This window comes from Phytophthora ramorum (genome assembly GCF_020800215.1).
Source record: "Phytophthora ramorum isolate Pr-102 chromosome Unknown Phyram_PR-102_s0004, whole genome shotgun sequence".
Lineage (NCBI taxonomy): Eukaryota > Oomycota > Peronosporomycetes > Peronosporales > Peronosporaceae > Phytophthora > Phytophthora ramorum.
In genome coordinates this window covers 2,351,125-2,364,121 of record NW_027150650.1, presented here as the reverse complement: position 1 = coordinate 2,364,121, position 12,997 = coordinate 2,351,125, and the positions used below count along the sequence as shown (strand labels likewise).

The 12,997-nt window shown below is 53.9% G+C and overlaps 4 protein-coding genes across 4 annotated transcripts; 2 read left to right on the top strand and 2 right to left on the bottom strand.

Moving 5' to 3' along the window:
* Positions 1-4,270: 4,270 nt before the first annotated feature.
* On the bottom strand, positions 4,271-5,095 carry KRP23_5268 (uncharacterized protein; the record flags this gene model as incomplete). The annotated part of the gene is made up of 1 exon (XM_067890315.1): positions 4,271-5,095. The coding sequence occupies one exon, from the start codon at positions 5,093-5,095 to the stop codon at positions 4,271-4,273; it is 825 nt and encodes a 274-aa protein (XP_067746874.1).
* Positions 5,096-5,588: 493 nt separating this feature from the next.
* On the bottom strand, positions 5,589-6,170 carry KRP23_5267 (uncharacterized protein; the record flags this gene model as incomplete). Its single annotated transcript, XM_067890314.1, has 1 exon — positions 5,589-6,170. One exon carries the CDS (start codon positions 6,168-6,170, stop codon positions 5,589-5,591), a length of 582 nt encoding a protein of 193 aa, XP_067746873.1.
* A 1,765-nt stretch (positions 6,171-7,935) lies between these two features.
* KRP23_5266 (Tyrosinase) lies at positions 7,936-9,714 on the top strand (the record flags this gene model as incomplete). The annotated part of the gene is made up of 1 exon (XM_067890313.1): positions 7,936-9,714. The coding sequence occupies one exon, from the start codon at positions 7,936-7,938 to the stop codon at positions 9,712-9,714; it is 1,779 nt and encodes a 592-aa protein (XP_067746872.1).
* Positions 9,715-10,910: 1,196 nt separating this feature from the next.
* On the top strand, positions 10,911-12,818 carry KRP23_5265 (Tyrosinase; the record flags this gene model as incomplete). The annotated part of the gene is made up of 1 exon (XM_067890311.1): positions 10,911-12,818. The coding sequence occupies one exon, from the start codon at positions 10,911-10,913 to the stop codon at positions 12,816-12,818; it is 1,908 nt and encodes a 635-aa protein (XP_067746871.1).
* Between the last annotated feature and the right edge of the window lie 179 nt (positions 12,819-12,997).

Here is a 12,997-nt window from a genome sequence, read left to right as displayed (position 1 = left end):
CTCCGACGATTTGTTTATCCAGAACGAAAGCCAAGTGGTGCATTGGCGAGAGTCCTAACTTCCTTTGCAGCGCGAAGAACAGCAGGAACAACGAAACGAGCTGGAGCGAGCAGTAAAACAACACGTTTTGGAGCGTGTGGACGAGCTCGTCCTCGTTCATTCCACGGAGCTGCACGTAGTATTCGCGGTTGGGTAGGTGGTACACGCCATACAGGTAGATTGCTGGTGTTTGATCAAAATGCACAACCCAACAAGTTGTTAATGCAGGCCGGCTGAAGACGCAAGATTGACACGTACAGAAGACGAGCGGAATGATGACCTCGACGTAGTTGAGCAGGAGAAGAAACTCGGCCATGTAGAGAAGTCGTTGCACCAGGCGAGTATACCGAACGGTGACCGGGAGTCTGGGCATACCATTTCCAGCGACTCGACTAAGCGGGTAGACACTGCCTCTGGAGAAGAGGTTCCTAGGGGAGCGACCTGACAAAAACCTGCGAACAGAACTCTTCGCTGCTTCCATGCGAGTTGTTTTCCTCTTTTTCGCGGGCGGCATCAAAGCTGGCGCCGGTAAAATCGAGTGCATGATCGGAACTACTCGCTTAAGCTCAAGAAATGAGGAGACTCTCATCTCCGGCCTTACGTCTCGCCGCAGACGCAAAAGGTAGCTGGCGCGTTCAAGTGTCGTGGGAGCGCGACTGTTACCGTCAGCGCTACTTAAGCTTTCCCAGTCGATTTCCTGTTCGATCCGCTGCTCCAAGTCCGTCAGCTTGTTCTTGGTAGCGTCTGCATCGTGCAACGACACCGCCATCATCACGATATCGACAGCCATGATCTCCAACGTTGTCCACATGGACGGCGAGTTCTGCATGCAGTAGGAAACAAACAGCGCGTTGAACACGTCGCAGCTGAAGATGACAATTTCGGGCAATTCGTCCGTCAGGTGAAGAACCGTCCGCGAGAACAAGTTCCTCATGAACATTTTGATGGCCGGCAGAAGCAACGCGAATGCCATTTGCGCCTCGTGAGAAAGCGTGGTGAACACGTAGAAGTATGGCGGGTAGATGAATACGAGCAGCACTTCACACATCCACAGCTTGATGGTGTTCACGAGCATTGTGGCCGCTCCGGGAGTCCTTCGGATCTTTGTCGCCCATTCAAAAGCCATCGTGGCCGCGATTAGCAGGATCCACGGAGGTGTGGTGGTCAGCAGCGAGAACGGCAGGGGGAAACCAATGACCAGCGCGAGAGCGTATAGAAGCCCCGTGCACAGCGCTGATACCAGCATCGTACTGCAAATGACTCGCCAAAAGGGATACGGAAGCACTTTCACGCTCATCCGGAATTGTTCAATAGCCAGGAAGGTGATCACCAAGAAGGTGTAGTAAGTTCGCAACAAGTACAAACTGTTCGCATCGACGCCTCCCGATGGCTCAGCAAATGGCAGGATATCGACAAGAATCGTCACCAGCAGACACGGAATTGGAGTGACCATCAAAATCACGAGCACGCGCAGCCAGCTCGTCTGCTGTGTGTATGTTGTGAGCTCCAGTACACGCTCGGCCGAGTACCTCCCACGCAGCTCCACCTGTGTCGACTGCCAAATTTTTCTGAAGGAGCGGGCGCTACCGGTAGCCACCATTGTGCGGTAGCTTAGGCGGCAACGGAATAGCAACCAAGCGATAGGCGGTGCAAAGGCTCCAATGCGGTAGTCTTCAAATACTTTATTTAGGGGTTATACCGCTATTAATGCATTGGTGTATTTCCTTTCGAATCCTCTGTTTAGCAAAGTAGTGATACATAAAAATACCAATCGAGGTCGTCATCACTATTCTTGACACGTTTTAGTTTCTAGGAAGACGTACTTCCGTCGGAAATCGGAGCACTTTGTTGCTGTAGCCATGGAAATTGAAACGAGTAATCGTAACCTTTTACAGCAGCAGCGAAGAACAGCAAACCCGTCAATATGTAATCGAGATGCGGCACATTGGACAGCTTACCTGAATGCTGCAGGGATGCCTGCGCGTTGTAGAACACCCAGAAGATGAGTTTGAGTTGCACGCCGCTGTACCGTTTCTCTAGGACGAACGCGAGTTGGTGAATCGGCGATAGCCCCAACAAGTGTTGCAGCGCGTAGAACAGTATCAACAATGACACAAGCTGCAGGAAGCAGTAGAACTGCACGCTTTGAAGGGCATGGACGAGTTGGTTGTGGTCCATGCCGTGGAGTTGGCTGTAATAGTCGCGATTGGGGAGATGATACATGACGAACAAGTAGATCGCTGTAGAAGGAGAAGTAGTGTCAGTCAACATACCTCCAGCATACTTCTTCTGAGGAATACTTACAAAAAACGAAAGGAATGACTACCTCAACGTAGTTTAGGAGGAGGAGAAACTCCGCTGCGTACACGAGCTGCTGAACTGTGCGCGTATACCTCACGGAAAGTTGATGGAGCCCATTTTCATCTGCTTCGAATACTGGATGGATTCGATCGCTACCGAAAAATGCCTTTGCCATGCGCATCGGATAACTACGTGGGTCAACGAAGGAGAGAGGCTTCTTGCTCATTACCTTGTTCGCCGCCTTTTTCCTGACCGAAGTCACGTTATCAGACACTTTGGAAGTTGGAGTTGAGCTCGGCATGATTGTACTTAGGCGAGCAAATGAAGAGAACTTGGTAACACCCGGTGTTTGCTCCACAAGTAAAATCATACTCGCTCGGTCCAATGTGGTTAACCTCGTACTGGATCGTCTCGTAGTCGAAAGTGTCGTCGTATAGGGCCTCAAGCCAACATTTGAGCGCCTTGATCTTGAGCTGGCACGCTCATGAAAGCTGTCCCAACTCTGGTGTCGCTCGATCTTACGCTCTAAGTCGCGTAAACTTCGACGAGCTCTTACTGCGCCACGCAAGGAGAACGCCATCATGACAGCATCAAAAATCATGATCTCCAACGTTATCCAGAGTGAGGGCGAGTTTTGCATGCAGTACGACACGAAGAGGGCGTTGAAGAGTTCAGCGTTGAATACCACGACCTCGGGTGTTTCGTCGCGGAGGTGAACGACAGTCCGCGCGAACAAATTCTTCATGAACAACTTGATGAACGGCAACAGCATAGCAAATGCAGTTTTTCCTTCCTTCGACAGCGTCGTGAAAAGGTAGAAGAAGGACGGATAAAGGATAACCAGAAGTACTTGACATATCCACAACTTTAGTGAGTTGATGAGCATCTTTGCGGCGCCTGGAGTGTCTCGGATCTTCCTTCCCCATTCAATGGCTAGGGCGATTAGAATAAAAGTTAGCCACGGGGGCGTCACTGTCAGCACTGAAAATGGCAGCGGGAAGCCAACTACGACGGCGAGTTTGTACAAAATGCCGACCGTAAGTGCCGCCACGACCACCGTATTCCCAATCGCTCGCCCAAGAATGTATGGTAGTACAGGTACGCTGATGTGGAATTGGTGTATAGCAAGAAATGTGAACACGAGGTACGAGTAATATGCCCGCACGAAGTACATTGTGTTGGTTTTCGCGCCTTCGGATGGATCAGCAAGCGGCAACACATCAATAACCACTGTCACAAGCAAGCATGGTAACAGTGTGGCCAGCAAAACTGCGATAACCCGTAGCCAACTGGTCTCGTTCGTGTATTGCGTCAACTCCAGCAGGCCCTCGGTCGAGTACTTCCCACCTAGTTCCACCTGCGTGGATTCCCATAGCGCAGTGAGCAGACGCTTGAGCTTCATTGACACAGAGGACTGATGAGGTTGCTCTGACCAACACAACAGTACAGCTTGTCCACAAATATATCCACAAAAATAAAGGCGAGACGTTGCAGCTCGCATGTACGCAGATTCCTTAGAATGTCAAAGCAGGACGCTGCGCTGTGTATTTCGAAAGGCACATGGTGTTTCGCTTAGGATAAGTTCATGTATTAACCCAAGCGGTGGAACACGAAATACTTGGACTGATGGAGCTGCCCAAAGCACGCAAACTTCAGCATTGGTATGGAATATCGAGGAGGTTGCAGTGCGAAGTACAAAACTGGCCGCACCATACAACATGATGGCTAGGCTGGTTGGTAAACTGCGCAAGCAACGCTCAAACACGACGTTGGGTTTGTTATAATACAAGTATCAAGGGGTGATGACAGCACAACAGCGATTATTCTTTCAAACGCAACGTAAAGTAAAAAAATGCCCAACTAAACATCTAACCACCCGTCCCAACGCCTTCAAAGCACAATAAGCCAGAGTCTCTCTCAGCTTTACTACTTACGCACGAACACGTCTACGAGGCGCGTTGCACTTCTCCGTCGTAGCAGGAGTCGGCGTCGATCCTACGTCCGTCGAAGGTGCTTGAGTCTGCGTCGCCTCAGTGGCAGGGGTGTCCGTCGACTCCGTTGTCGGAGCTTCGGTCGTCGTCGGAGTCTCGGCCGTTGACGACGACGAAGCCGTCTGGCTGCCTCCATTGTCAGCCTCTGGGGCTGCAGCCGAACCCGTCGACTCGGTCGTCGGGGTAGAGGCACCACCCGATCCGGAGTATAGCGGGATGCATTCCTTGTACACCTGCCACGAGTAGCTGCCCTTCAGGTATCGCACACCCAGCCAGTACCAGTACAGGATGCAGCTATCCCCACATCCGCTGTAGTCCAACTTGAACGTTTGGTCCGTGATCGACTCGTGGCAGTTGAGGTACGAGAGTGCCAACTTGTCCCCCATGTAGATCTCGCACGGACCGTCGTGCGTGTATCCCGACGTGCGCATGGTGCCGTCCTCTGGGATCTGCTGCGGGATTCCCTTGGGGTCCGACCACCCGCAAGCTTGGTCAGCTCCGTCCGAGACCTTGTACTTGGCCTTGTCCAGGAAGTCTCGCAGACTCGTGTAGCCGTTGTCGACCTGGAACTGCGTGAAGTTTTCTTGGGTCTCGAACCCCTCCTTTTCGAGGAACGACAGCGGGTTCCAGAGCTCACGACGCTCCGAGGACGACGAGTTGGATCGCGTCCACGTTGGTGACGGGATGTACACGACCTGGTGAGCTTCGGCCTGCAGTAGTAGCGCACTACCAAGCACCGCGAGTGACGTGAATGATGTCAACATGGTTGAAACCAGTTAATCGGAGAATGACAGACTGGAATGGAAGACCCTGCGTCGTGCTGAGCCTCAGCAGCTGAGGCCATTTCGATGAGGAAGTCTGCCGTGTCTTTTGCTGTTTGCACAGGCTCCGTCCAACGTGGCACGGTCTCTTTTGACGGTGGTGCTTCTTCCATAGCAGATGTGAGCTCACATCAAGGTCGTCAAATCTGGTGATCTGAAAGACAGTTGGGCAGAAAGAGATGTAGAGGATGGCGACCGGCTGCTGCACGAGACGAGCGCAGCGCCGGTTGTCAAAGCTAAGTCAACTCAACCACGCTGACGAGATTCCCGACAAGAAGGCTTCACGTCAGTTGCAGGCGTCGCAAGAGGCTACTGCAGGCATGCTCGAGACATGAACATCAATGGCCTAGGCGACAACTATACTCATAACATTAATGGCGTTAACGTGAACTGGTCCCGTCCAAACTACTTCGAATGGAAAGCCCTCCACTCGGACCTAGTTGGTACCACCCGATCCGGAGTATAGCGGGATGCATTCCTTGTACACCTGCCACGAGTAGCTGCCCTTCAGGTGACGCACACCCAGCCAGTACCAGTACAGGATGCAGCTATCCCCGCATCCGCTGTAGTCCAACTTGAACGTTTGGTCCGTGATCGACTCGTGGCAGTTGAGGTACGAGAGTGCCAACTTGTCCCCCATGTAGATCTCGCACGGACCGTCGTGCGTGTATCCCGACGTGCGCATGGTGCCGTCCTCTGGGATCTGCTGCGGGATTCCCTTGGGGTCCGACCACCCGCAAGCTTGGTCAGCTCCGTCCGAGACCTTGTACTTGGCCTTGTCCAGGAAGTCTCGCAGACTCGTGTAGCCGTTGTCGACCTGGAACTGCGTGAAGTTTTCCTGGGTCTCGAATCCCTCCTTTTCGAGGAACGACAGCGGGTTCCAGAGCTCACGACGCTCCGAGGACGACGAGTTGGATCGCGTCCACGTTGGTGACGGGATGTACACGACCTGGTGAGCTTCGGCCTGCAGTAGTAGCGCACTACCAAGCACCGCGAGAGTCGAAATGGATGGCAGCATGGCTTGGCTTGGTCGAGACTAGGAAAATAGCAGAATGAGCTTCTAGCTGATAGAGCTGGTCGGAACGACGGACGCCCGCAATGCGCTCTGTACATGTATTACGGTTCATGGTCCATTTCGATGGGGACGATTGCAGCCACGTATTTTTGCTTGAGATTGCTGGACGCGCTTGTTGGTACTTTACAAGGTGTCAAATCCGGTGATCCTGAAAATGCTTGCTTGTAAGGGCATGTAGAGGATGATCAGCGGCCGCTGCAGCGCGGATTGTACACCAAACTTACCGTACAATTCGTACTGCGATGGAGGCTTTCTACGCGAAAGTTTCACGTCTGTCTTCGTGCAATCGCCCCAACAACCGAGTCGCAGGATTATCCAAAGAGTGGTGATCAATTCAAGACTGCAAAATGACGATGGCCGACACTGCCTCTGCAAGGTCACAATCACAAGACTCTTGTGGTAAGAGATCCAATCTAGCTGGAGCTTATTGTGTTGCTGACCTCTTGCGAACTCGAAGTCCAAGAGAGCCATGTCACGTGCAACCAAGTTGCGTTTGTAGACACGGCGACGGCGGCTTTGAGGTGGCAATTGCCCAACAACGACTTGGAAGGGAGCACCAAGTTGTTCAAACTGGGACTGTGCTGCCTGGTTGCCGAGATGACGCATGAGATGGCACGCCGCCAACCTTCGCAGCAAGCGACTTGCCAGTATATGTACTGGCAAGGCAGAATTGCGATTTCCCGCAAGTATGCCAGTGCACTGAACTCGACAGACCTGTACTGATGCTTCGTTCCCCAGATCCTCGGCTGTGGGGCTGCCCATTCGGTTGCCGGAGTATAGACCTCAGGCTACAGTCGTCAACAGTGATTCATTGTGCTCGAGGCTTGCAGGGACCGCCAACGCGTAAGATACTTTATTCAATCATCTCCAAAGCTTATTTTTGTTCCGCGAAGACAGTCACTTTGCCTGTCCTGCCGTGACTGACGGCAAAGATGTCATGCAAAGCTGGGCTTGGCTGCAACTTACTCAAGTTGAGTTGTAGACGTGCCGCTGTCGTTTCCGAGATGTCGTACCGACCGCACGAACGGAAAAAAGTGGTCCGTGCTTGATATCGGCTGTCTGACAGCCGAAAAGGAACCCGAACAGGAAATCCAGCGCACCCAGTACCCACACCAATTTCAGCGTGATCGAGGTGAGTTAGCCTACATCGTCCCAGGAGCTGTGGTCAATGATCACTGGTCATCATGCGAGGGCGCGCTTCAACTGGGTGCACCTGCGCATGAGGCTTGGGTGCAGGTTGAACAGCTCGAGCCTTCTCCACCGCAAGACAATTAGGTGTTTCGCAACTGCCGGCGCGGAAGTCTTTCTTGCGATTCCTGGAGGATCAATGCGGTTGTAGAAATCCGTGGCGATCCATGGAGCCGATTGATCGACCTACGCATGTGCGTGCTGACCCATTACCAATGAGTCTTCTTACCGGACGGATGTGCCAAATGTGTCCGTACAGCCTGCCCTCTAGGTTGAACCACATAGCAACACATGCCGCTGGCCTTCTGCAATTGCGACCAGAGCACGATGCCATAGACACCTGGGTCACTTTCCGGCGAACAGCCGTGCGTTACCACGCCAGCGTGAACTCTGCCGGTCGGAAAATATTCACGAAGGCCGGCGGATAACTGCCACCTCTGCGTGCAAACGCTGCAGCCTCATTCTCCATTTTCTTGTCATCGGCGTAGTTGTCACCACCTCTTCGATCGCAAGACTCACCATGAAGCTCCTGTGGATTCTGAGCGTCGGTCTCTTGGCGCTGCTGTCCAAGCTGTCACAAGTGGAAGCTCAAACCACTTGTGGCTCACGTCTTCGCAAGGACTGGGATATGATGACGGCGGCCGAGAAGACCACGTACAAGGGAGCATTGGCAGCTGCGATGGACTCTGGCGCCTACATCAAGTTCGTCGAGATGCACACGGAGATGATGTCCGAGAGGGAGGCGCACCGGCAGTGCATGTTCATCTACTGGCACCGTCTGCTGCTCGTGGCGTTTGAGAACATGTTGCGTGGCCAAGGCTCGCAGTACGCCTGTGTGACGGTGCCATACTTCAACTGGATCGTTGCAAGTGCCCGAATGACTTCGGGTGCCTGTACGTCACTGGGTAACTGCATGGCCATCACCAGCGAGTTGGGAGGCACGACCGGCACGCAGCGTACCGTCGCGATCAACGGTATCAACAACTCGGGTCGCTGCGTCACTGCGGCGCCTCTGAATCACTTCTGCCAGTTGAGCTCCACTAGAGGAACGTCATGCGTCAAGTGTGTCCCTCGTGGAGACTGGTCGTCTGCGAAGGTCCCCACCGTCGCTGGCTACGCGTCAGTTCGCCAGCAAGTGTTTGGCGGCGCCAACATCGGACAAATGTCGCCGGCAGTGGAAGGCGGTTGCCACAACAACATTCACGCTTCTTTGGCCGGTACCATGAACACCTTCGCGTCCCCTGCCGACCCCATCTTCTGGTCGCACCACGCCATGATTGACTTGCTGCACGCCGTCTTCCACAAGTGCCGCGTGGGAACAGCTCGCCTAACTTTCGCTCAGAAGGCAGCCAACACGGTGGCGTGGTCATCATGCGCTCGTAGGTCGCCTTCTGTCGGCAATTTCAGACCGACGGACGTGATCACCATGCGCACAGGTGAACGAGGTGTGAACCCCATCGCCGGCAGCTCGGACCCTTTGATCGGCAGGTACTTCACTGGAGTCCCCAACCAGTTCGCGGGTCTCATGGACATCCGCGACTTGGGCACTAGCAGCTACGGATACTACATCAGTGGCCAGGTGGCTACGATGTACTCTCAGTGTGACGCCGCTCCGACGTCGCGCAAGCTGCAGGAAACCACAGCTACAAACGCCACCTCGCAGCACAAAATGTGCGGCGGCCCCGATGAGGAGACAGAGGACAGCTACTACGACGAGGACGGAAACGACTACGCCTCGCAGAACCTCCACCCGGAAACCGACTACCACGGCCAAGACGATGGCCACCAAGACGTAGTCATCGTTGACAACTCGGGAAACCCGGTGGACGCTAACAGTCCAACTGAAGCCTACATCTCGGACGACTCGGAGAAGCGCGTGGTGAACTGGTATGACGAGACTCTCGAAGCTATGGGTGGCGACTCGCACGAGAACATGGCCGACCTGGAGCGTCAGGCCTGCATGTTTGAGAACCAATGCTTCGGTGGCACGGAGGACTACTCGGAGGAGTTCAAGGCCATCTGGAAGGTGAAGGAGCCCCGCTGCAAGACGATCGTGGACGCCATCATCAATGGCTCGGACCCAATCAACTATGACTCATGGCGCGAGGACATGGAGGCCCGCTTTGGCTGCCCGCTGCCGACAAACTCGACCTACTCAACGAACTCAACATCGACAGGATCATGGAGTTCCTCTGATGTCGGCTCAGAAGAGTCGTCGGACTACTCGAATGATACGATCCAGTTCTCGGACCTTTTTACCGAAGTCGAGCCGGCTGATATCAACACGATGGACGACTAAACAAGCGCCAGGCAAATGTAGTCGCCTACACGCAGTTTAGATTGGTGTCCTACAGGGACAGTTGTATGCAATGTATTTACGTGCAGTTGATGAAGACCCTATTGTGATTATATCTTTTAGTCAACTTTTATTACGCGCAATTAAAGTCTGCCACCATTTGGGCCATCACGATAAAGAAATACGTAGACGCAGAGATATTTGACAACAAGACGTTTCAATAGGCGAAGTGCTGCTGAGTACGGAATGCTCTTGCACCGATATCGTCTTCGTCTATTTTTCTAGCATCACAAATTCCCACAAAAGAAACCCCACGGTCTCACTTCGATCTTTGTCGCTTGAAGCGGATCGCTCTAATAGTCCGACTCCATCATATCAACCGGCTTCGTTGGATAGATCCGGCGCGACAAACCCGTGGAGAGAGAGAGCCACCTGTGGAAAGCAGATACGTCAACATCGAGCAGAAGGTTTCGTCGGAATAAGCCCGGCACAGCGTTTCCACGACGCCGTTTGGGACCAAGTCCCTAGCGGACGCTCGTGCTGCGTAATTGTGCGCTTGATCTCCATAGAGAAATGTTTTGTACGCTGGTAAAATACCCGAGAAAGCGATTCTAAACTCGCTATTGAAAGGCTCCTTCCTCTCGCTTTAGAGCAGATCGGTGTAAAACTACGGACATTGTCACCTACCTGCATTTGCCTGCTCGAAGACCACCTGAACTGTGCGACCACCACTTAGAGCGATAGTATCAAGACATAGAGACGGAAAGAGACTGGGAGAATAGAGCTCCACAACGTCGCTCTGCTTGACGCACCTGACAACCAGCAGATGGACAATCGTGTTTGCCAGCCTCCCTCGAGCTCTTGTTCATCCAACACAGAAACATACTAAGCTTTGTATTAGTCAAGTTGTAGTTGACCGACAGCAGGATGCACATCACGACAGCACTTCTTATCGCGGTCATAACGAGATCTCTGCCACTGCAGACGCTAACAACCAGAGATACTTGCCACGCCATGACCTCAGTAGAGGCAGAACAATACACCTGTAGCTTGATGATGACCAACAGAGTGCGTCTTGCCTGCTCTCTCCCCTCTCTCACTGTCCGACAACTGAAGCTAACCAGGCTTTCGTCCTTCCTCATTTTCCGATTCGCTGGAGTCGGCTCAGCACCTTCGACTCACTCAAGGTTTGACCAGCTATGAAGCTCGCGTTGCTGTTGTGCGCTGCTCTGCTGGCGCTAGTCTCGTCGCTATCGCCTGTACACGCGCAGAGCTGCGGAGCTCGTGTGCGTAAGGACTGGGATGCTTTGACTACGGCCGAGAAGACCACGTACAAGGGAGCATTGGCAGCTGCAATGGACTCTGGCGCCTACATCAAATTCGTCGAGATGCACACGGAGATGATGTCCGAGAGGGAGGCACACCAACAGTGCATGTTCATCTACTGGCACCGTCTGCTGCTCGTGGCGTTTGAGAACATGTTGCGTGGCCAAGGCTCGCAGTACGCCTGTGTGACGGTGCCGTACTACAACTGGGTCGGTGCGAACAACCGGTTTTCGACGGGAACATGCTCGTCACTTGGAGATTGCTCGACTATTACGGCAGAGCTGGGAGGCTACACGACCGGATCTCAGCGCACAGTCTCGATCAACGGCGTCAGCAACTCGGGTCGATGTGTGAGCCAGTCGCCCCTCGATCACTTCTGCCAGTCCGGGACTGTCACTGGATCTGCCTGCGCTCGTTGTGTTCCTCGCGGTGCGTGGGGGTCCGCTGTGGTGCCTGGCAGCACAAGTTTTGCATCGATTCGCCAGCAGGTCTTCAGCGGCCAGAACATTGGTGCGATGTCTCCTGCGGTCGAGCAGGGCTGCCACAACAACGTCCACGCCAGTCTGGACGGCACCATGGGCACGTTTGCGTCTCCGTCGGACCCAATCTTCTGGTCGCATCACTCCATGGTCGATGCGCTCCACACCATTTTCCACAAGTGCCGCGTTGGTACGCAGCGGCTGACGTTTGCTCAAAAGGCAGCGCACCCTGTGGCGTGGACGTCCTGTGCTCGCCGTAACAATGGGGGTAATTTCAACCCGACCGACGTGATCGTGATGCGGACGGGTGTGAACGGAAGGAACCCGATCGAAGGGAGCCAGGACCCACTCATCGGCCGATACTTTTCCGGTGTCCCCAACCAGTTTGCCGGTCTCATGGACGTTCGCGACTTGGGCGATAGCAGCTACTCGTACGAACTCAGCGGCCAGCTTGCAGATATGTACAACAACTGCGACGGCACGTCCACCCCTGTACCCACGACTCCAGCTCCAACCACGGCCACTCGACCGACTACTACTACCCCAACTGCAGTGCCACAACCAGGTACCTCTGCTCCAATCCCAACTACCAGTTCTCCTGTTACTCCTGTTGCTCCAACTGCAGCACCTCAGCAGCCAAGCCGCTGGGGCTGGCTCGACTGGATTCGCAACAACCGCTGGGGATTTGGCAACGGCCGTCGCCTGGAAGCTCAGCACGGTTGGGCCTGGCCGTGGGGTCACGGAGTTCAAAGCAACAACATTCGTGGCAGTGACTGCGACGATAACAAGGCTGTGGTTCAAAGCAGTGGCGTAACTCAAAGCAATGCTGTGAGCCATAACAATGCTCCAGCCAGCACTCCAACGGCGGTTCCTTCCTACGACGCGAAAAACGACAACGTGGATGTCATCACTGTCGACAGAACGGACGCCGAGGAGCAGCGTGTGTCTTCATGGTACTCCAAGACGATGGCTACCATGGGTGGCGATTGCCCTGCGGTCATGGCCGATCTCGAGCGTCAGATGTGCATGTTTCAAAGCCAGTGTCTGGGTGGAACGCCTGACTACACGCCCGCGTTCAAGGCTCTGTGGGGTGCGAAGGCGCCGCGTTGCCTTACCATTGTAAACGCCATTAACAGCGGCGAGCAGCAAATCACTTACGCCAACTGGCGCCAAGACATGGAGTCGCACTTCGGCTGCCCTACGCCAGCAAACGCTGTGCAGTCTGCCGACCAGAATGGTGGCTACAGCGATGTGGTGCAATTCGCCACGAGCACGATCTCCAGTGCCGTCCAGTCGGTTTAACGTCACGGCCAAGTAAACATCGTGTAGTCTTACTGTATCATTTTGTGAATGTACGTGCGTTCTTCTAGTATTTGGTGGCTTATCATGTGGCCAATTTGCTTCGGCAGTGCCGTCTGGCTTACCACTTTGTGGTATCCACTCAATTCGTGGCCAGCCTTGTGGTGTCAAAATCATCCGGT